The following is a 23339-nucleotide window of genomic DNA, read 5'->3' as shown; positions in this document are numbered from 1 at the left end:
TGGTTCGTGGGGACATGTTGGCTAGCTTCCAGGAGTCATTTTAAAATGATGCCATGGGAAACGCTACTATCTTTGAGCACTTGGATGAAAATAAATATAGAGCCTGCCTATCTCCTGTCCATGCCTGTTAAGTTTGTACTGGGGTTGTGTGATGAGGCCTGCTAATTGAGCAGACACCTTTTAAAGTGGTGATTCTCTTATATTTAATGGGGGGAGAGCAACTGGTCCTATCTAATCCCAGCACAGCACTCCCCCAGTGGCTGTTGCTGGTATCTGCCTTTATGTTTCTTTTTAGAGTGTGAGCCCTTTGGGGACAGGGGACTATCTTATTTATGTATTTATTTTTCTATGTTAACGGCTTTGAGAATTTTGGTTGAAGAGCAGTATATGAGGAGGAGGTGGAGGTGGCAGGGAGAGGGACCATAGCTCTAATCCCAAATTCAGCCAAAGTGAAGTTGGATCTCCGGTCAAAATCCCAAATTGAATCAGAGACCCCTAAAGCAGTGGCCCCCAAACTGAAGTGAGACTGCTTTGTACAGCCCTAGTAAGCAGCCTTGAGTATAAGGTGCATTAGAAAAGCAGAGTTAAATAAATGCATAATGGTCTGTAGCCTAACCTTTCGCAGAGTGCTGTGAGTCCTTCCACTCACAGCATTCACCTGCACTTACAGAAGGACTCTTTCTGCTTTAGGAAGGACTCCTTGTGTAAGTGAAAGTCATCTTCTGTGAGCTTCTGATAACAGAGCAGCATTTCACAAAATGATAGAATACAATAAAGAAATAAAAACCATTCTTCATGTTTCAAAATTAGTCGGCAAATCACAAGACCCAATATGTAATTTATCCACAATAATATGACTTTATTCCAGTGAAAGGAGAAACTGTAGATGAGTTTGGATTTTAAATCTTTCCAATACAACACACACACACACACACACACTTATTCTTGATAAATATGTATTGCTTTTCTTGCCTTGGCTTCCCCCCACCCCCCACACACTGTGCTACAAACTCTCAGACAGGTTTTGCACAAAGATCCCAATTTTTCATTGGTTTATGCCTTGATGCTATCACTGTCACACCTTTTCCCTTTATCTTGGAAAACATGGGTCCCACTGAAGGCATACTCAAGCTATTCTGCATTCACTGATCTTTCCTACATTTTCCGCCTTGCAACAAAAGAAATGATAAAAGTAATGAAAAAAATGATGGTATCGGCTGCCACAGCATTAGACATCTTGGGACAGACAGGAAATTGAAGTGAGGCAGGCTATACCACAGATTATGGCTTTGGTCACAGCAAAAAAAAAAGGGAGGGGTGGGTGGGTGGGAGGGAGTGAATTCAGACATGTCTACCATGTCTAATAAACACTACATTTTGCTTAATACTAATTGCAAATGTAATAAGAATTACTGCTGTTTGTTTTGTTTATTTTCCCTCCAGTTCAACTTAGTGGGGCAGTTGCTTTCTCATTACTTATAATTTATGAAAATCTTGAAATTCTTCAGTTTCTTTATTTAAATCTGTCCTCTCTTTCTCAAAATTGCAGCTTTGCTCTTGAGGCGCTGTAATGGGTTGCCATGGTAACATGCAGAATGGTTATCTATGATGATAAAAGCAACTTTCTCAAATATTAAACAGTTGTTGAGAAGGAAATAATAGCAACAAAAAGTGAGGTAGGTGTTTCCACTGAAAACTGTAGAGAGAAAGAAATGAATCTGCCAGACATAATTACCTCCATCCTACTTATGGACAGCACTGCCACTGTACATAAGTGGGATGGAACTGCACATACAACTGTACCAACATTTCAGCCTTCTGGTAGTGGCATCTACTACCCTTTACCTACTTCACTTCTGCTACTTTCCCATTACTTCTATCCTGGCCAGACCTCATGCATGTGAAGTTTATTATTATGAATAATTATGCCCTCGTTTAGAGTGGCAAAGGATGTGGTGGTTATCACTGAAGATGACAATGATGGCCGTTTAGAATATGTTAGACTTGGGACTCATACTGAAAACGTGAACCATTGTCTCAATTTGAAAGCTGGTAGTAAACTATTGAATATCTCTAAGGGGAGATTAGTGGAGACTGAGATACACACACTCTTTTTCTCGTCACAGAAGCAGCCCCGTCTGTGGATTTTCTTCACTATGTAAAAATGAAGTTGGCAGTGCCAGGTTCACTCACATGTGCATTGCAGCCTATATGCATTCCTGGTTAATTAAAAGATAATTTCATCCCAATGTTTATGTCTCATTAAAAGTCTAAAGGTTTGACCGCAGCATATACCACAGCTTTCCTGTTTGTGCAAAAGATAAGAAGTCTGGTTTGAATGTGTGAGAACTCTTTTGACATGTGAAATGTGATTATGGGAGCAAAACTAAGTGGCTTTGAGAAGATTCATTACATGGATTTGTTTTTATAGACAGAGACTGTACATTTCTTTGATATATTCATAATGGTGTGGAGAAAAGGGTCTAGCTCTTGATGAGGATTAAAGGGATAAAGACAAAAGGATTTGAGATTTTAAGAATTTAAACTATTTCGTTTACTTGGATTTCCCATTGAAGTTAATGGATCACTTGGTTTGATGTCAGTAGTTATTTATTTTTAAGCCTGCAGTGAAAGCAAAGATGATGGAAAGGAGGGTTTATATGGTTATTATAAGAAGGGCCAAACTGAGAAGGACCTTACTGGCTCATGATATATGAATGTTATTAAAAAGTTATTCTGGGAGACGTAGATAGACTAGTTTGTTGTGAACGTCAAAAGAACCATATCTAGGGGTGGGTGGTATATTTGGGAAGGGTGAAATTTCTTAAATTAATTTGCATTGAATAATAAGTTGCTTATTACAAATTTAATTAGGGATGACTGAGAAAGAAAAGACAGTGCAGTCTTAACAACTGGCTCCCCACTATGATTACACAGAATAGGATGGCACAACTAGTCAAATGCAAACCAAAGTATTCCAGTAGAGGAATGAAGCAGCTTTTATTGAACCATGTTACCCAACATGTTTTGAACAATTAAGCACTTCATCAAGGATACACACAAAAAGAGCTGCTAATACAGTCTTTGCATAACATCTCTCTTCTCTTGAAAGAGCAGTTCATTCAGTGTGCTAATGGGATGGGGGAGGGAGTGTGTTGGCTCTTTGGAGCTGAAACAAGGAAAACTTTTAAAATATACATTTCCCTTACAAAATGCTAATTGCATGAAATACATTGGAACAATTTTTTTATGCTTAATAAATGTAGCTTTCTCCACCTAATGGAACAATTAGCTTACTGTCATATTAATAAATTGAAATGGAAGTGAATGATCAGTTGCAGCTCTACTTTGAAAAAACAGAAGGGAAAAGAATGGCTTCTAAAAATATAAAATGCTGTTACGGTGTTAAAGTGAAATGAAGCACATAAAGCTACTAATTATGATAAAATGGGTGCAAGACTGATGAAGAGCCACTTCATTTAACATATGGGAACATGTTTAAAATAACAGCAGTGATTTTCTTCAAAGTATGAACCGTAGGGGAAACTGTAATACAGTCACAACCAGGTGGCAGGAGACTCTGAGTAAACTGAAGACATTACAAACACAATGGGTAGTATTTACGCTAGCATAAGTGCTGTTGCACTAGTGTAAGGAGAGCATCATACTCATTGTAAAGAACTAGTTCTTGCATAAGCACGTGTTGCAGCTGGTGTACAACCTCTTCCTCACGCCCCTATATATACAAATGGAAAACTCCTTACACAACAAGAGTTTTGCGTCCTTGCGTTTGGGTGGTTTGTCTTCCATTATTGGTAAAGGTAAAGTGTACCGTAGAGTCGGTGTTGACTCCTGGCGACCAGAGAGCCCTGTGGTTGTCTTTGGTAGAATACAGGAGGGGGTTACCATTGCCATCTCCCACGTAGCATGAGATGATGTCTTTCAGCACCTTCCCATATTGCTGCTGCATGATATAGGTGTTTCTCAGAGTCTGGGAAACATACCAGTGGGGATTCGAACTGGCAACCTCTGGCTTGCTAAGTCAAGTCATTTCCCTGCTGCGCCCTTAGGTGGCTGCACTGCAACCAAAAGGCTCTTCTACATATATGAATAAGAAGAATTTGTACTACTGTGGATACTAGCCATAATACTGAAAATGCCAAAAAGATGCTGGCATTAAACTAGGCCCACCACTGTCACTTTATTAATGCACCCAGAGATTTTAAACCTGAACTTTGTGAACCAGTAGCTTGAATGATCTTAAACACAACTTATTTGGGAGAAATCTAAACTCCCAAGGGTAAAATAATGGGAGAATACACTGTTTTATGTTATTCAAAATCATGGCAAAATCAACAAATTACACAATTTGTAAAGACTAGATGTAAATACAGGTGCTTATTTATTCATAACTGACACTCAGTTTGTAAACTGCCCAGAGATCTGTGTTTTGGCTGGTATACAAATAAAAATTAATATTCAGCATTAAATCTGCAGATGTTTAGATGGCTGTGATTAATTGCATATTAATATAATTACACATATATGCATGCTTTTGATATATGTATGTTTGGTCTCCTAAAAGTAATTTGAAAGATAATTGTCTAGTTTGAATCCTGCCAACTTGCCATCAGTATTTTAAACTGCTAGATGGGCAGAAATCCAATTGGGAGATTTCCCAATCTCTGCTTGGAAAAATTACACCTGTTGAATTTCTTCAAGCCTCTAACACTGCTATTATGTACCGGTATCCTTGCTAGAACAAAGGTAGACTATAGTGGCAAACACTGGTTGTATAATGATGAGGCAGGAAGCGAACGAGAAGAAACCCTCTCAGTGAGGACTGCGCTGGGTGAGTCCTAAACTGGAGGGACGGCAGGCACCCCGTCCCTTGTCCAATGGATCAAGGCCATGATGTCTACAATGGAAACGCCGCATGTAGAGGTAAACAAGATGAGCCGCTTCGGAGCCCTTCCGCGGTCCAGCCAGCCTTTGCCTCTTCGTCCCACTCCAGTCCCTGGTGAGGGGAAAGCCCAAGCGGAGCTGCGCTCGCTGTCTGTCAAAGTCCACGCTGCCACCCGGCGCAAGAGCACGTGGCGATGGCGAGAGCGGCTTTGCAAGGGGAGGAGCCAGCTGGCCGCTTGCTTGCGCTCTACTGCGCATTGCAAGGCTCTCAGCGACCTGCCCACGGCAGGAGTTTCAAAAGCATTTCCTTCAAGAGGACAGAGCAGGTGGTGGCTTAATTCGACCCTCCGTCCTCTGCAGAAGAGCTGAGCGCTTGGAACTGCTTCGTCCTCCTCCGTCCAGGCTCGCCTTTCCCTCTGCAATTCGGCGGCGGCGGCGGCGCCAACCGCCACCGCTGGCCCCTTAGCTTGAGCGCGGCGCGCCCCGAGCTTCATGTGCGCAAAGGAGTCGCCGCCAAGCGCGTCTTCCCGCCACCTGGCCATGACGCTGAACGGCTCCTCAGCCGTGGCGGCAGCGGCCGGGGGCAACCGCACCTTGTCGTCCTCGGCGTCGGGCGGCAGCAGCAGCGGCGAGCCGTTCACCTTCTTGAGCTTGCTGGTGCTCAGCCTGCTGGCTCTGCTGACGGTGGCCACGTTCCTGTGGAACCTGCTGGTGCTGGTGACCATCTTGCGGGTGAAGACTTTCCACCGGGTGCCCCACAACCTGGTGGCTTCCACGGCCATGGCCGACGTGCTGGTGGCGGCGCTGGTCATGCCCCTGAGCCTGGTGAAGGAGCTGTCTGCCGGGCGGCGCTGGCGGCTGGGCCGGGAGCTGTGCCACGTGTGGGTCTCCTGCGATGTGCTCTGCTGCACGGCCAGCATCTGGAGCGTTGCCGCCATCGCCCTGGACCGCTACTGGTCCATCACGCGGCACCTGGAGTACACGCTGCGCACCCGCCGCCGCGCCTCCAACGTCATGATCGGCCTGGCCTGGGCGCTCTCGGCGGTCATCGCTCTGGCCCCGCTGCTGGGCTGGGGAGAGAGCTACTACAGCGCCGAGCAGCAGCGCTGCCAGGTCAGCCAGCAGCCTTCCTACGCCGTCTTCTCCACCTGCGGCGCTTTCTACTTGCCCCTCTGCGTGGTGCTTTTCGTCTATTGGAAGATCTACAAGGCAGCCAAGTTTCGCATCGGGGGGCGCGGCAGGCGGAACACCGTCATGCCCCTCCCAGAAATTGTCCAGGTAAACAGGGTGGGTGGGGGGTGCGGAGGAACGTTTTCCGTTTATTAAATATATATTTTAAATTTAATAATAAATATGTGAGGTGCCGCTCTGAAACGGGGTTAGGAGAAAGACCCCAAAACCTGCAGCCGGAATCACATAGAAGGCGATGCCTCACAAAGGCGCAAGAGGTGTATGTATGTTTTAATAATGTACCGTCCGTGCATTATTCCCAGAAGGCCCAAGTAATGGAACAGGCATCCGCTCTGGAAAGTTTTTAAGAAAGCTTCATTTTAGTCAGATTTATCCCCAGAATTTGTTTCTAACAGCAGTTGGAAATGAATTCGCAGTTCCTGGGCTCACAATTTGAGAGTGCATGGAGCAAGACTCTGTAAAATGCATTTCCTAAAAGCAGCTTCACCAGTACTTAATTTGAACTAGCTTTTAATGTCAGGGTCCAACCCTACAGCTTAGAACTTTATAAATAAAGAATCGGATGTCCTTCAGGAAGTACAGACTAGACTAGAGAGTCTTCCCTTGGACAATAAATATCAGGTAGCCACAACTTTCAGATTGGTGATTTGAGCTACAGAAATCAGCGTGCATGAAACTTTTGTGCAAGCTTTACTAAAAGCATCTCTTTTTTAAAGAACAAAGCATTTGACATTTGGAAATGGGAAAATCAAAGGGGTGGAATGAGGAGAGGTATGGAAAAGTGGAGAGGTGCTGCTCAGTGCAGGGACATCCATCATTTCTGGCCACAGTGGCCTTGTCCAACAACATGTGGGGAACCACGTTTGAGAACTCCGGGCTTAATGTGTTTTCTGAGCTGTGCAGTGTTTCAAGCCAGCCTACTTGAAGTTGTACCCTTTGCCCTGGGCATCATTACCTCTTATTCATGTGTGTGGAGCCTGATGAAGTTACTCAAACTGCAATCCTAAACATACCTATTAGGGAGTAAGTCCCATTGGCACAATAAAATGTACTTCTTGGTAAACCAGCCCTGTCAGTGATATACTGTTAGTGCCTCATCTGTTCCAGGACCAAGTCTGGCCTCTGAAAGGTGCCTTAGGGCAGTTCTGATGACACTGGGCATAAACATCTGGTCCCTCTTAGCAGGAATTCTCAACTTTGGGTCCCCCACAGATGTTGTTGGACTTCAACTCCCGTAATCCCTAATCAAAGGCCATTGGGACTGGGGATTATGGGAGTTCAAGTCCAATAACATCTGGGCATCCAAGGTTGAGAATCCCTGCTCAGTAGAGACATAACGTTAGACAGCTGAGATATTCAGGGTGCTTGGAGAGCTGCAGAGTTGGAGCAGGGCAGGCTTACACAGCTGAAGTGGGAGGTAGAAATACAGATATTGGGCAGCTGGTGGTGCTAAGGTGAATGGAATGGCACAAGTATTACATTGGGGTTGGGAGCAATCCTACACCAATCTAATCTTTTAATGTAAAAGTGCAAATACATACGCTATAGACATCATCTTTTTGCCTGTTCTTTACTCACAAAATACACCTTCGTTGATTTTAAAGAAACAATAAAAAAAATTGTACCTCTTTTATATTTACAGATGCTTTATTTATTATTTTATTTTATTTATTAAAACATTTTTATACCGCCCAAAACTTACGTCTCAGCTAATTAAAGCTAATTCAGCTTTAAGCTGAATTGAAAAATGTCATGAATTGAATTGAAAATGTCATCCGCTCCCCCCCCCCCAGTTTTTTCTACCTCTTTTTTCTTTGGACGAGGAAAGGGTATTTTTTTACACTTAACCTCACTTGTAGCTCTTTTCAGTGAGACCAGTGTCACCCCCCCGCCCCAGTTCCTTTTTTTGATAAGCTGTTTTGAGGGCATTTATTGGCCAGAAAGTGGGATATAAATAACAACATTCATAAATATTTTTGGCATACATACTTGCATCTTCCCTTTTGTGCTGTTTGTGTAGCATATTAGAACTGGTTTGACTATGCGTTATTCTGTCATCATGCCCATTAATTTGTATGAAGGAGCTTGAAAATCCTAATTAATATGAGGAGGACCACCCTTGATTTCATTAGCTGTTTACTCGTCCATGCTTTGTCAGCCCCATAAGTGGACACCTGCATGTATTTGTGTAATTTTGTAGTCACTCATGTGTGTGTTTATTGGATTTATTTGCCACTTTTCATCATATGGTCTCAAATCACCTGTCAGTTAAACAATACAATAAAATAACATATTAAAAGTAAAGATTGTGAGGGCAAAAGTGTGCAGGAATAAATGTTGCATATCACCTAAAGAATGTACCTTACTTCATAAATGATCACATTTTGTTTCAGTGTAACTGCTTGGTACAGTGATGCATTGCTTTCTGTGAATGAGTGTAACAGATTCCAACTTGAAATAATTCATGCAGTGTTTATGTCTCCTCCTTTTGTGTCTCGAATCCACTGCTTTCCTATCACATTGACATGCAGCCTTCTCTCTGCCTCCTGCTTTCTTCCTTAAATTCCCCAAAGTTTATTTCTCAAGCATCCTCCTTCCAGTCAGTCTATTTTTGACAGGCTGATGTTTTCTGAAGCTCAGGTCTCCTGCATTACGCAGAGCAGAGTCTGGGGCTGCTCTCTGTGGGCTCCCTGCTCTGCCTGATGCTGATTCGTGTGAGCAGATTCTCTTCAGCCTTACATTAGAGTGATGGGGAGGACTGATGTTGTAATAGAGTAAAGATTTCTTGGATTTAGCCTACAGTAGCACTAAGCAGTTAACTTGCAGCAAGCAACATGTTTCTGATTGAACCAATGCTTCAGGAGCACCGGTGGGATACGTGGAGTATTGGATTGCCACTGCCCATGTTAGACCATGCAACATGCATGCCACTGAAAATAAAAGTTTCATACAAACATATCTAAGTTAAAGATCTGGGTTACTGGTGTCTGTGCTGTATGCATCAAATTCACCAGTGGGAGCAAAATTCCCCTAGTTTTTTGAGATTTTTTAAAAATTAAAAAAATTCAGAGGTCATTATGAGATTTCTAGAAAACACAAACAAAACAAAACCCAGCTGATTGTGATCATGTTTAGTTTACAGTAGCTTGACCATTGTCTCGTAGGGATGTGCACAGGCGCATCGAGTAGTTCCGGTTACGTCCGGTAAAGGGGGCAATGGAGTGGCAGGGAGGTATGCTCCTGCCCTGATGGACTTTGAGGAAATTGAGCGCCCCAGCAGGGGGAAAGCGGAGGGAGGGGTAAGTGCACCCTCCCCCACCCTAAAGGCAGACACACACACACACCACCTTCAAACGTGGCCCGCCCAGTTCCATGTACATCTCTGCTGTCTCCACTCTCCAGCATAAATAGGACTGAACCCAAAAACATCTCAGCATGCAGAAGGTGTCTTGACTGATGATGAGGAAAACGTGGTTGATACGAGAACTGGTTACAAAATGTGACTACTTTGCAAAGGGGGGGGAAGAAATCAAGCAGTAGCGCAGCAATGGCTTGTTTTGCTGTTCCTTCATGTGTATCTGTCTTTCGTTTGTATGAAAGTGGAAAAGAACAGATGACATGCAGTAAATGATATGTCAGCTCCCTCTCCTCCCACTGTGCTTCTTTCCACTATTTGGGTTACCAGTGCTGAAAATGCAGCTTTCCCCTGCCGTATGCAATACTGTTTTAATTTCAGTCACCCGCTTCATCACTAACTGCATCATTAACCACTCCATCACATAGAATACTTCTGCTAATATGTTCATAAATTACAGGATTGTGCTTTAAATCTCACCCATGTCCCCAAGTTGCCAAAAGGCAGTCAGGAAAAAATGGAACTGAGGCCAGGGAAAACATGGGAGTGCAGTGATCTGGCAATAGTGCCATATGGATTCATATAACTGAGTGAATGATAGTTGTCCTTTCTAGAGAAAAAGTCCAATGTGGAAAAAGCCTGAGTCTGAGAAATCAGGGGTTTGTTTCTTTGTTTAGCAGGACAGATCTAAGAACTGGTTTCAGCCTGAGGAAGGGGGTGTGACTGCCACAGATATACCGCTGCAGTTAGTACAAAGATATCACCAGTCACCAGTGCTTTCTCATCCAAAGGAAAGTTGTCAGCACAGCCCCCAGATTTCTCACCACTTGGATTCTGGAAGTGGGCGGGGTAGAATGCAGTTAACAGATATACACTTCAATTGCAGTGTAATTTTGCCAGTTCCTTCATAGCCACCTAATGGCACAGTGGGGAAATGGCCTGACTACCAAGCCAGAGGTTACCAGTTCGAATCCCTGCTGGTACCTATACCGGGCAGCAGCAATATAGGAAGAGGCTGAAAGGCATCATCTCAAACTGCGTGGGAAGAGGCAATGGTAAACCCCTCCTGTATTCTACCAAAGACAATCACAGGGCTCTGTGGTCACCAGGAGTCGACACTGACTCGATGGCACACTTACTTAACCTTTTAAAAGCGGGCAGCAGCGATATAGGAAGATACTGAAAGGCATCATCCCACTGCATGGGAGGAGGCAGTGGTAAGCCCCTCCTGTTTCCTACCAGGGATATAGGAAGAGGCTGAAAGGCATCATCTCATAATGTGCGGGAGGAGGCAATGGTAAACCCTTCCTATGTTCTACCAAAGACAATCACAGGGCTCTGTGGTCGCCAGGAGTCAACACCGACTCTACGGCACACTTTACTTTTAAGAGCTCCTAAGTTCCATCTTCAGGAAAGCACTATCCCTGCAAGTGTTTGTAAATAGAACCCCAGATAGCCTGTACATAACTATATGTTTAGCCCCCAGGTGGGGGCATGCAAGGGGAAGCCTTTTTTTTTTGTCTGAGAAAGGTGAGGAGGAGTCTGAAAAGGAAGAAGTTTTTACACGGAATATCTGAGGCAGAAGACTGAGAGAAGAGTGAGAGGAATAAGGGAGGAGTTGTGAAGAGAAGGAAGAATATGAGAGAGGGAGCACACCAGCTTGCAGGTGAACAGATATATTGCATTCTTCCCCCCCCCTTTGGAATATATGCATTGCTTAATGCTTTAAGCTTGTAAGGAGGAGTGATATATATGAAGGAAGAGCCCCAAGTGGAACATTAATCTTCTCTACATTTCCTCCTCCACATTGTATTTGATGTCTCTTTGAAATCTCTCCTCCTCCATTTCATCCCTTTTTGTTTACATCCTCTGTTTACTATAATTTATAGTAAATTATTATGTTTCCTTCATAATAATTGTTCTTGTTTGAGGGGGAGGGGGTATGATCAGAGGCCTAGCAGGGATATAAAAGTCAGACCCTGCACTAAGGCAGGGTCAGTCATACCCAATTATGCAAATTTATGCCATATCAGCAGATCTGCTGCTTTTTGCAGGAGGAGTGGAGGCACGAGAAGGGAAACAAGAAGGGAATGACCTGCTCCTCCACTCTTGATACTGTTACTATCTACTACTTAGGTCTCAAGGTGAGAGGGAAAGATGAAGATACTACAGAAATGAAAGGAAGACTAACTCTATACAGATCTGAAGCTGGACAGGAGAGGATTGCTGGTCTTGTGGTAGCAAGCGGAACATAGGAAACTGCCATATACTGAGTCAGACCATTGGTCTATCTAGCTCAGTATTGTCTTCACAGACTGGCAGCGGCTTCTCCAAGGTTGCAGGCAGGAATCCCTCTCAGCCCTATCTTGGAGAAGCCAGGGAGGGAAGTTGGAACCTTCTTCTCTTCCCAGAGTGGCTCCATCCCCTGAGCATCTTACAGTGCTCACACATCAAGTCTCCCATTCATATGCAAGCAGGGTGAACCCTGCTTAGCTAAGGGGACAAGTCATGTTTGGTACCACTAGACCAGCTCTCCACTCCTATATTCCCCTCAGGGGATGGAGCTGCTCTGGGTAGAGCAAAAGGTTTCAAGTTCCCTCCCTGGCTTCTTCAAGATAGGTCTGAGAGAGATTCCTGTCCGCAACCTTTGAGAAGCCGCTGCCAGTCTGGGTAGACAATACTGAGCTAGATAGATCAATGGTCTGACTCAGTATATGGCAGCTTCCTATGTTCAGGAAGAGATAATTATGCTATACCAAATAGATAAGTTATAATGGTGGAATTCCAGTAGCTTTTATTTGGCTTGATGTATAAGTTGCAACTGGATGTAAGTGATGAACTGATAGTTTTTTTAGATGGGTATCCCGGAAGATTATAGTGTTCATTGTCAGATGTGCAATTAGATAAAGAAGTAAGAACCAAGCAGTCAAGTCACGTATGGCTTTTGATTAAGAATGTCACTTCCTTTAAGTCTCACTCGGCTCTCTCATTGCTTCAGAATGTCAAACCTTGGCACAGGTTTCTTTTCTTTTAAGCCTTTTTCTCTCTCTTTTTTTCCCTTCAGTGCACACAAGACTGGACCTTCTTTTGAAGGCTGTTTAGTGTGTGGTTTTCCAGTGGAGCAGTTTTATTGACAAGTAACAATGCCAGGTTACTAGTGCTGCTGACCCTTCAAGTGCGCAGAGTGGTAGTTGTTTCATTCTGTGCCACTGTAATCAGTTCGCTTGGGCAAGGACTGAGAAATTGGCTGCTCCATTTTTCTGTGATACTTTCATATGATCTGTGAAGAAGGTGGTGGTATAGTCTCTATACTGAAACTCACAGCATTTCTGATTTTTTTTTAAAAAAGATGGTATCCTACAGGCCTGGCTCCCATGGTATGATTAAATTTTCATCCTGCTGGAAGCGTTCATTAGAAAGGAAATTATGTCATTATTAATTTCTTGTATCAATGGGCTTTGGAAAGGCGAGATTAATGATTAAGCAGAAGGTGGGGGACATGGAACAGCAAATAAAATTGAGCCACAAGACCAAGTCTATGGTGTTAGACACTCTCAAGTTCTTATATGAATACAATGAATATTTATATACCACTTTTCAACAAGAGTTTCCAAAGCAGATAGATGTAAATAAAATGGTTCCTTGTCTCTAAAGGGCTCACAATCTAAAAAAGAAACATAAGGTAGACACCCGCAACAGCCACTGGAGGGATGCTGTGCTGGGGATGTATAGGGGCAGTTGCTATCCCCCTACTAAATAAAGAGAATTACCACTTTAAAAAGGTGCCTGTACCAACTACGGCTGGTACACCAGCTGCAACCCTTCTTGGAGAAGTCGGACCTGACCTCAGTCACTTATGCGTTGGTAAGATCCAGATTGGACTACTGCAATGTGCTCTACATGGGGCTGCCCTTGAAGACTGTTTGGGAGCTTCTGCTGATTCAGAATGCTGCCACAAGGATGCTTATTGGTGCAAATGGCTTCCTAAGTATTACACCAATCCTGCATCAGCTTCATTAGCTACCGGTCCGCTTCCGGGCTAGATTCAAGGTGTTGGTACTGGCCTTTAAAGCCCTACACGGCTTGGGGCTGGTGTACCTGTCGGACCACATTCACCCATATGAATCTGCCAGGGCCCCTCCGCTCATTATCTCAGGCCCTGTTCATGGCCCCGCCACTAATAGAGATCCGGTTGGCAGAGTCTAGAGACAGGGCCTTTTTGGTTGTGGCCCCTTGGCTTTGGAACGCCCTCCCTGAAGAGCTTTGCCATGCTCCCTCTCTCAGTGTTTTTAAAAAACATCTTAAAACACACCTTTTTAAGGAGGTTTTTTAATGCTCCATTTTTAAAAATCTGGTAGGTTCTTTAGCTTTTTATAGTTTTCAGTGTTTAGCTTTTAAAATAACCTTTAATTTGAACCTAATAATGATTGTGGTTTTTAATCTGACAACTTTTTTGTTTAATTTAGTTCATTCTATTACTTTTATTGTATCTATCTTATTATGAGCCACCCCGAGCAGTAGTGCACTGGAGGGGTGGGGTATAAATATTTTAAATTAAAAATAAATAAATAAATAAATACATCTGTGCTTGAAGGAAGATTTAAGAAGGTTCTGTATGCAGAGCGCCTATGTCTGTGTAATACAGGAAGTATTGAAACAGCAGCTCCTTTTCTGTTATACTGCAGTTTTTATAACAACATTTGTTGTTACTATTTGCTGCCATTTTAAAAAGACTACCCAGGGTATTCTGATAAGTTATATTTTATCAGATAAAAATTTGTTATCTTTAAGTGCAGCAAACCTTTGTTTTACAGCAGGGAAGATTTGACAGAAAGTGATAGGTGGTTGGAATGTTAATTAGCTTCTCGGCCTTTTGGCTAAGAAAGCATTCTCTACTAAACTTAAACTGTTTGATTAGTAGTATCTAAATATTATTTAGTCTTCCTTTCTTTGGTCTGTGATCAAAATAAAGATTCATTCATTCATTCAATAAATATGGATGGTATAGAATCTGCACATTTTTGCACGTATACTTTGTTCACAATGCATGTTCTTGTTTAGTATATGAAATGTATAGAAGATTGCTATTTATTACTAATATATTAGATTTCTAAAACAGAAAGGGGTGAACAGCTAATTATACTGTAATCCCGCATTTCTATAGTTCTCATGCAACCTCTCTTTGCTGCCCACCAGTGATTACATTTCTGCTTTTAGGCTGCTGCTGCTTCTTTTTTTTTTTTAACAGAATGATAAATGCCTTAGGCCATTTTTATGAAGAATGGCAAAATTTATCACACACTCACTGCAAAATGTACAGAAGATTGGACCAGTCTTGGTACAAAGAAGATGCATAGAAGATTGGACCAGGATTGGAGATCCCTCTTTAGGAGTAAAGCAGAGTTGTGCCAAGGTGACATGCAGAAAAACACGGGGGGGACGGGGGGGGGGGACAGGAAGCATCCACTAAATGCCGACAAGAAAAGACCATATCTCAAGATGCTTGCAAACCTTTATTCCGCCCAACTCGTTTCAGCCAAAGGCCTTCCTCAGATAAGGGATGCAGCGGTGGCCTTCTCCCATGCAGGGAAAGGATGGGCAGATAGCCTATTTCCATGCTTAGAACTTGTGCCTCTTGTCTTACTGGTGCCTCTGCACATTCTCTCCTCTGTTCTTGCATTTTGGAGTCATGCCTTTTGTCTGTAATTGAAAACAGCATTATCGGTCCTGGTGACTAATATTTGCCTTTTGCTGACACTTTGCGTCTCTGGGGCTGCTACTCTCCTATCATACTAAAGAGGTTCTTTAGGCATTATGAATCTTAAACAAAGGATACATGTAAATTGAGGTGACATGGCTAGTTCTCTAAAGGGGCCTTCTGAGTTAGATAATGAGTGTTGCTTGGAGAGAAGTACTCCATTCAGTGGGAGTATGAACCATTCTGCTCAGTCAGTTTCTAATAGTAGGATTATTTACATTTAACAAGAATGAAGGCATTGCACCTTTATTATTCAGGCCAGAAGAAACCCATAAGAATACTGTTGGGCAATGCCTTTTGTCAATAAAGCCTGATATATAAATCTGAGCAGGATGCAGCCTCTGAATCTCTTCTCAAAACTAGCCTGTATTATGGCAAATCATGCAGTGCTGTTACTTCTGCTTTCCCCCATATACTGGCAATTTAATGTTAGACATTCACAGATATGACCAATGGGACCTGTTGTATTACTTAGATCCTTTTCAGTCTGGCGTCTGGTCTGGGTTTGGGGTGGAAACTGCCTTGGTCACCCTTGTAGAAGGGAGATAGACCAGGAGTGTGACCCTGTTGATCATCTAGGACCTTCTCAGGGACTTTCAATACCATTGCTTATGGTATCCTTCTGGATCATCTCTCTGAGTTGGGACTTAGGACCACTTGTTTACAGTGGCTCCAGCCCTACCTGGAGTGCTGAATGAAGAAGATGGCATCAGGGAATGCCTACTCTGCCTCTTGGCCATTGGCTTGTGGTATACTTCAGACTTCTGTTGTGTCCCCATGTCCTTCCTTCCTTCCTTCTAACTATATTTTCTATTAGTTCACTGTGACCCGACTTGGAGAAACTGGATCTGGCCTCCATCACCATGCATTGGTTACATGCAGATTGGATTACTGCAATGAACTCTAATTGGGGCTGCCCTTGAAGACTGCCCTTTGGAAGCTTCAACTAGTTCAGAATGCTGCTGCAAGGATGGTTGTTGGTGCTCGCCACTAAGCATTACACCTATCCTGTGGCAGTTTCACTGGCTGCTAGTTTGCTTCTAGACCAGATTCAGAGTGCTGATTTTGACCTTCAAATCCTTATACAGCTTTGTTACAGAATACTTGTCGGATCACATTTGCCCATATGAATTTTTCAGGGTCCTCACATCCTCATCACAGGCTCTGTTTGGAGTTGTTGCTAGAACAGCCTCTTTGCGGGCTACAAACGCACTATGTGATTTGGAACTGTAGGCTTGCAGTCTCATCTTGGCTATGAGCTCACGGGACCATGAACTCTGCACATGCTCATATTTGGCAAAGCTCTCAAGTTGGTCATGAGCAAACATGGGATAACTGTTACCCAAGGTCAGTATAACAAGTGACTGCAAGGTATCACCCTGTGGCCCCTCTCTATCTGGAGAAGGAAGCCGACTGAGCAGTCACGAGTTAAGGAGAAAGACTATTTCTCAAGAGAATAGTAAAACTCACCTTTTTTGTGGGGGCATGAAGCATTAGTTTAACTAATCATTTTCACAGGAATTTAGATGGCTGAGCACTCCAGTCCCACTATCACTGTACTAATGGTCTGGCATGGAATGGTCATTAGTTTCAAAGGAATATTTCTCTCCCCACCTGGAAGGTCTTCCTGATGTGCCAGATAAGCCTTGAGTTCCACTCACTCCATCCCATACAAGTTGCTCAAACTATTTATCTTTACTGTTCATTAAAATCACACTTACCAGTGATCGAATCAAGCAATCTGAATTATTTTACCAACCACGGATCTCAGCCCCAACAGCAAGAAGGTGTGACCTGTGGATGGCCCGAAGATATGATTTTGCATACTTCTAGCCCAAACGCCAACAAATGATGTGTGTGCTTTAGCTATAGCCATCAGCTACTACTTTTACTCCAGCTTGGATCCCAGCCTCTGGTTTTGACCTGTCTCCAGACCCAAACCACACACCATGCTTGGCTGCCCTAGAGAACTGGACCCTAGAGACCAGACCACCTTTGGATTTTTCTTGGAACCAAACCCTATCCTGGTTTCCTGGCTTGCAAGTGGCATGCTTGCCTCTCCTTTTCTCTGCCTTCCTGCCTTGTCCCTGCAAGGAAAGCCACCAATGCGTGCTACCCTGCAAGTGTGACTGACACAACACTGGATATTGGATTAGGTATTATGAATTGCATATCTTCCTAACTCTCTTCACCCCTTTCTCCTTTAGTCTAAAGCTGCTCTTCAGGCCCTTTCTCTAGCTAGCTATTAGCTGATTCTGCAATAATTCAGACCTTAAGCTAAAATGCCTCTTCGTGAGATTCCAAATCAGCATTATTAGTTAATATTTTATTGCCTGCATAATCAATTTTTCCTCTTCCTGTGCCCCTAAATAAATCTGATTGCACTACATTTCCATCTCCTCTTCATTTTCCAGACCAAAACTTTGAACACATTGATGCTCACTACAATCTTACTGATTCCCCACACAAGCCCAGATGTAATCTCTGGGTATCCCAAAAACTGCTCCAGAACGGTTTTGCTAACGGGTAAGGACCAGTGACAGAGCCCTCTCAGTAATGGCCCCCATCTTTGGAATGCCATCTTGGAGGTGCATCAGACTTCCTCCTTGATAGGTTTAAAAAAGATCCAAAACACACATCTTTTTAAAGAAGCATTTTAAAAATTGGTTTTAATTAGGTTTCAATTTTAGTTCTGTCTAAACTAAACATTTAAGTTTACTGTTGTCCAGAGGCGTATCTAGGGAAAAGAGCACCTAGGGCAAACACTGAAATTGCACCCCCTGTCCAAACATCTGACACCCATCTTTCAGATAACTTTACCATAATATCAGCTGAAAAATACAAGTCAGGCTTGTTAATTTTTACTATTTCAAAAACTATTTAGCAGTGGACGTAGCCAGAACAAAAAATGCTGGAAAACTACAAATTTCAGTATGTTGGGGCTCATGAAATACCCAAATACTATCTGGAGGTGTACTTGGAAAACTAAACAGAAGTGCCTGTCTAATTCTCTACTATGCATTGTAGCATCACTATTACATAAATTTTAAAAATAAATGCAGAATTTGACTAAAAATAATTAAAGGATATACAGAGTAAACTATGTCACTGCTTGGAATATCTATATATTTAATCCCCGTAGACGTGCCTCAGCCTCTGTGGGGATGCATCCCGGCAACCCAGCTGATTGGCTGGGCAGCGGAGCGGAGGGACGCACCTGATTGGCTGAGGCGCGTCTGTGGTGGAGGACAGAGGCGGCGGCGGGCCTTGCCGGGCCATGGAGACCAGGGCGGCGGCGGGCCTGGCCCGGCTGGGGAGGCCGGCGACAGCGGGCCCGGCCCGAATGCGGAGGCCGGAGCCGGCCCGGCTGGAGACTGGGGCGGGGGGGAGAGAGGTAGCCGGCCCCCAAAAACATGCAGATGCTCTGTGCGGGGGTTGGCTTGTATTCTAGTATTTCAGAAAGACACTTAAAATGAGAGAAAGAGAGCAAGAAACTCCCAGTGGGCCTTAATACTAAGGATTTCACACTGATTCAAAGACAAACTCACCATTAATAGCCATATTATTAAAACATAACATTTAACTCACTTATTACAAGAAGCAAATGAATACAATCCTAGCTCATAAGCTTCAGCTCAGTATTCACAACCCGATTCCCTGTACATAGTGCCAAACTGAATATGTGTACAGTGTCTTTTATTTATATATATATATATATATTTTTAAAAAAATCTGTAGCCCCTTCAAGGGACTTCCTAAAGGCTGTGAGGGGGGATCTGCAAAAGTTCCACCTCCCCCCCGCTGGCCTCTAGGGCCTCACAGGGACCATTTGAGCATGTGTGGTGGCTATTTTTAATTTTTTTTTTTAAATGGCCACTGAAAACAAAATGGCCACCATGCATGCTCAAATGGCCTCTGTGAGGCCTGGCCTAGGGCCTCACAGAGGCCATCTGAGCATGCGCAGAGGCCATTTTGTTTTTGGTAGCCATTTTTAAATTTTTTTTAAAAATGGCACCCCCTTCAAGTGTTGCCTGGGGCACGTGCCCTGCCCACCTAACCCTAAATATGCCCCTGCTGTTGTCATGTTTTTACACTTGTTTATTATTGTTTTATTGTAAGCCACTCCAAGCAGCAGTGTGCTGGAGGGACAGGATAGGAATATTTCAAATAGAATAAATAAATTTTGCAGTGAGTGTGTTATTTTGCCATTCTTCACAAAAATGGCCTAAGACATTTATCATATCTATAAGAAAATGAAGCCTTCTAAAGTCAGAAATGTAATCATTGTTAAGGAGTGGGGAGAGGTTGCATCAAAACTATAGAATTGTGGATTACAGTATAATTAACTGTTCACCCCCTTTCTGTCTTGGAAATAGCAAGAATAAATAGCAAGAATAAAATAGCACTTAAAAATAGGGAGTAATAAAGATGGGTACTCATACAGAATAAAGGAGTTGCAATAGCAGGGCTGTGGACTTAAAGCTCCAGTATATCGACAGAAGCTCAGCCTTTTGGGATCCCAGCCTATATGATTAGGTGGTACCTGAGCAGTATGAGAACTGCTGAAATGTTACCAGCCCATGGACGCCCTCATAAAATTTCTTCACTCTTTCCCATTCAAGTCACTGCAATACACTGTATAATATGGTTTGAAGTCTAGAGTTGGAGTTTATGAACAGATGATGTTGCCATTTGAAATAAATAATACGCATTTCTTTAAACAAACTCTCTTGGTAAAAATTCCTGTTTGCTTTTGTTGAGGTGAAAGAAACTTCTCATCAGCCACAGATGGTGTTTACAGCTCGTCATGCGACTGTCACTTTCCAGACAGATGGAGAAACATGGAGGGAGCAGAAAGAGAAGAAAGCAGCTATGATGGTTGGCATTTTAATTGGTGTGTTTGTACTGTGTTGGATTCCCTTCTTTGTTACAGAACTAATAAGCCCCCTCTGTTCCTGCACCATTGCACCTGTCTGGAAAAGCATCTTCCTCTGGCTAGGCTATTCAAATTCTTTCTTCAATCCTCTTATTTATACAGCATTTAACAAAAATTACAACAATGCATTCAAGAACCTTTTTGTGAGGCAGAGATAAGACTGACACAGAAAGGACAACAGCCAGGTTCATTGCATTATTCTGCCCTGATTTAAGCGGCAGAGAAACTTTGCATCAGTAAAATGTACATCAGAGCACTATGGGAATTAAGCAATAATATAAAGAAGTATGCTGTGATGTCACAAAGAGAACAGAAATGTATCCTGTTGCAATCTCTTACAATGCAGAGGCAGAATTCAAGAGTGTTCTGGAAAGAAAAAAAAACCCTAAAACAATGGTAAAGGTCCTCCTGCTCCATTGTAATGCAAGGTTTAGGAAGCAAAGAATAAGAACAAGCAAAAATATTTAAAGCTGTGTAATTGTATTGCTTTGTCTAGTGAATGCTAGACTATAAGAACAATTGCTCTACTCACTGCCATTTATGGCAAGTGGCTCATTTACAATAGTGCACAGAAAACAAATTTGCTGTGTATAGCAAGACACCATCAAACACAGCCAGAGATAAATAGAGAACTATATGAAACAAATATAACCCTTTCAAACAGGTCCCCCCCCTTTACTTCACTCTAGTAATATTTTCAGTAAAATATTGCTTGCTAGATGAATAGCATGTGTTGCATGTTCCTGGAAAGGCTACTACTGAGCTGTATAACAAACCTAATTGGGGCCATGAATATATAGATGGCTGCTGCCCTTCATGAACTGCCAAGTTTGGAGAGTGAAAATCAGCAATGGTTAGGATCTTAAAATATTGTAATTGTGTGGCTAGACTTCACAGATTTGTAGACACATGGTAAATAAAACCAAGCAAACATGAGGTGAGATGGCCCACGGAAGCGTGGGGTCAGCTGAAATTTAAAGGTTTGGCGCCATTTACTGAAGACTACAAGAGAGCATCGGAACCAAAATCTCAAAGCTCTCCACTGAAATCACATTCAGAGCTACATAGATATAATGTGTAAGAAGCTTCTTGCACATTTGTACCTACACAATTGACTACCTTAACTTCATTTGCATGCTATAGTCAGCATATGCATTGCGCATTGCTCAACTCTGGTGTGCCTTTGCCAAACGTATTATTTTAAAGCAAGCCTCACTGTTGTGAAAGCTTCATGTGCTCAGTGAAAGAAGAACCACTCTCTTTGATTTTACACCTTTATTTTATTACAATTTTTTTCCCTGCATAAAGAAGCAGAGAACAAGATGTGCTGATCTTGAGATTATCAGAGAGTGGTTTGTGGTTTTTTTTAGCATATTCCAGCAAACTAAATTTCCATAGCTGGTGTTCCTATCTTCTTCCAGAAATATGCTGTTTCACATTTGGCTGCTACAAGGCCATGGCAGATAAATAGAATCTATTCTTGAAATGTCACAAAAGCATTTCATTATAATGAAATAAGTAAGCTGAAGTTATCTGGATAATATGAAAAATATTCAACTGGTACTTCAAAGATTTACAATACAATATCATTATTTTTAAATGTGCAACAACTTGTCCTACTGAACTAGTTAATAACTGAACAGAACATCTTGGATCTTTATTGTACCAAAGCCTATTGCTTTTAAGAATATAAGGGCAGCACATAATATATAAGAGTAGCCAAGAGGTTTATGTTTTAGGATGCTAGCTTCAAGAGCTAATGAAATTTGGGAAAGAGCTTAAAGAAGTTCATCCCCAAAAGTTGCTTTTTCTGTGCCAAAGCAACTTGGGAAGATGGCAGAAACAGGCATGTGAATTAATGTATTTGTAATATGCCAGCATTATGCCAACTCCATCTCTCATACTAAGGAATAGAGACACAGAGCAATATGAAGATGGAAATCAAGGAGCACCCTTCCCCCCCCCACCATTTCTAGTTGTATGGTGCGGCGGTAGCACAGCTGCTATTACGAAGAGGTGAAGAGAGAAGTAGGACTTGCAATCATGCTACTGAGAGTATGCTAAGCAGCACACGGAAACCTAAACACCCAGAGATGTGTGTACTGTACATTCATGGACCGATTTGTTTAAGGAGAAAGGGACAAGGAGTATAAATAATAATATTTGTCATGGAGTCTTCAAAGAACCTCATATAGATTACCTCACTCATCCTTAAACAGACCTGTGTAGTAGAATCTCCAGGTTTCAGCTGGTAGGCTGAGGCTTATCTAAAGCCACTTAGGAAGTTCATAGTTGCAGTCAGGTTTGAACCAATGGCTGCACAACATGCAGCAACAGCTCCTAGTCACTATGTTATGCAATGCATGGATTCTCTGAGTCTTGGGGAATTGGGCACTGAATTTTAATCAGTGCCCAATTGCCCCAAGACCCACTGAAATAACTCAGATTGTTTGTTCAATGGGTACTTACCACAACAGTGTGAAAATAAACATCACTAGTTCTCTCTTTTGTCACCCTTATGGAAGAGGTGGTATAGTACATCCCACATGTTACACTTTATTTTGAGGCATTATAAAAGCAAATTGAACTCAAGTTAATGTTTACTTGGAGGTTTTAATGAGAAGGGAGAGAATGACAGGAAATTGTAAGCCTCCCCCATGCCTGAGCTAAACAGCCTTCTACTTGCACATGGGGCACTTTGAATCCAAGCCTTTATTATTTATTATGGCTGTGTTCATATGATTACAGTAATCCTGGTTAAATAACCAGGACCGTGGAGCACTGTGGAACAGATTATGAGAACCTAGAATTTCCAGGCAATCCTTGTCAAACAGTTGTGGTTAAAACACATTTAACCAGATAGATAACCAGCTTTTCTTTAATCAGGATTGCAGCCTCTCAGTTGTGTTCCACAGTCATGAATTGATAGGGAGCAAGCTGACTGTTGCGGTCTGTGTTCAAGTAGAATACTTACTGCACAAGACTTCAGATTCAGAAGGAACTTCACTGCCAACTTCTGTAGGAAGGATGTGTGCATTGGCTGTGGTATTTATACTTGTTAAATCAATTTCTTATCACACCTGTTTAGAAGGGCTGATCTAATCCTCAGATTCTCTTTCAGTCCTCCATTTAGAAATGTGTTTTCTAAAGTGAACTCAAATTACTTAGCCTCATTTCTTCTAAATGCAAAATTA

The 23339-nt window shown here is 42.5% G+C and overlaps 1 protein-coding gene across 1 annotated transcript; it reads left to right on the top strand.

Annotated features, from left to right (window-relative positions):
• The first annotated feature begins 5136 nt into the window (after positions 1 to 5136).
• Positions 5137 to 23309, top strand: LOC128329278 (5-hydroxytryptamine receptor 5B-like). Its single transcript, XM_053260170.1, has 2 exons — positions 5137 to 6183; positions 19971 to 23309. The coding sequence occupies exons 1-2, from the start codon at positions 5398 to 5400 to the stop codon at positions 20301 to 20303; spliced, it is 1119 nt and encodes a 372-aa protein (XP_053116145.1). The 5' UTR covers positions 5137 to 5397; the 3' UTR covers positions 20304 to 23309.
• The last annotated feature ends 30 nt before the right edge of the window (positions 23310 to 23339 follow it).

This window comes from Hemicordylus capensis, chromosome 1, assembly GCF_027244095.1.
Source record: "Hemicordylus capensis ecotype Gifberg chromosome 1, rHemCap1.1.pri, whole genome shotgun sequence".
NCBI classification, from domain to species: domain Eukaryota; kingdom Metazoa; phylum Chordata; class Lepidosauria; order Squamata; family Cordylidae; genus Hemicordylus; species Hemicordylus capensis.
This window is presented reverse-complemented; position numbering and strand designations above follow the sequence as displayed.

Bases quoted from the DNA above. Each gene is read 5' to 3' on its own strand.
- LOC128329278 (XM_053260170.1), top strand. From the start codon at position 5,398: ATGTGCGCAAAGGAGTCGCCGCCAAGCGCGTCTTCCCGCCACCTGGCC. The intron at 6,184-19,970 runs GTAAACAGGGTG...GCTTTTGTTGAG, and splicing joins CCCTCCCAGAAATTGTCCAG to GTGAAAGAAACTTCTCATCA.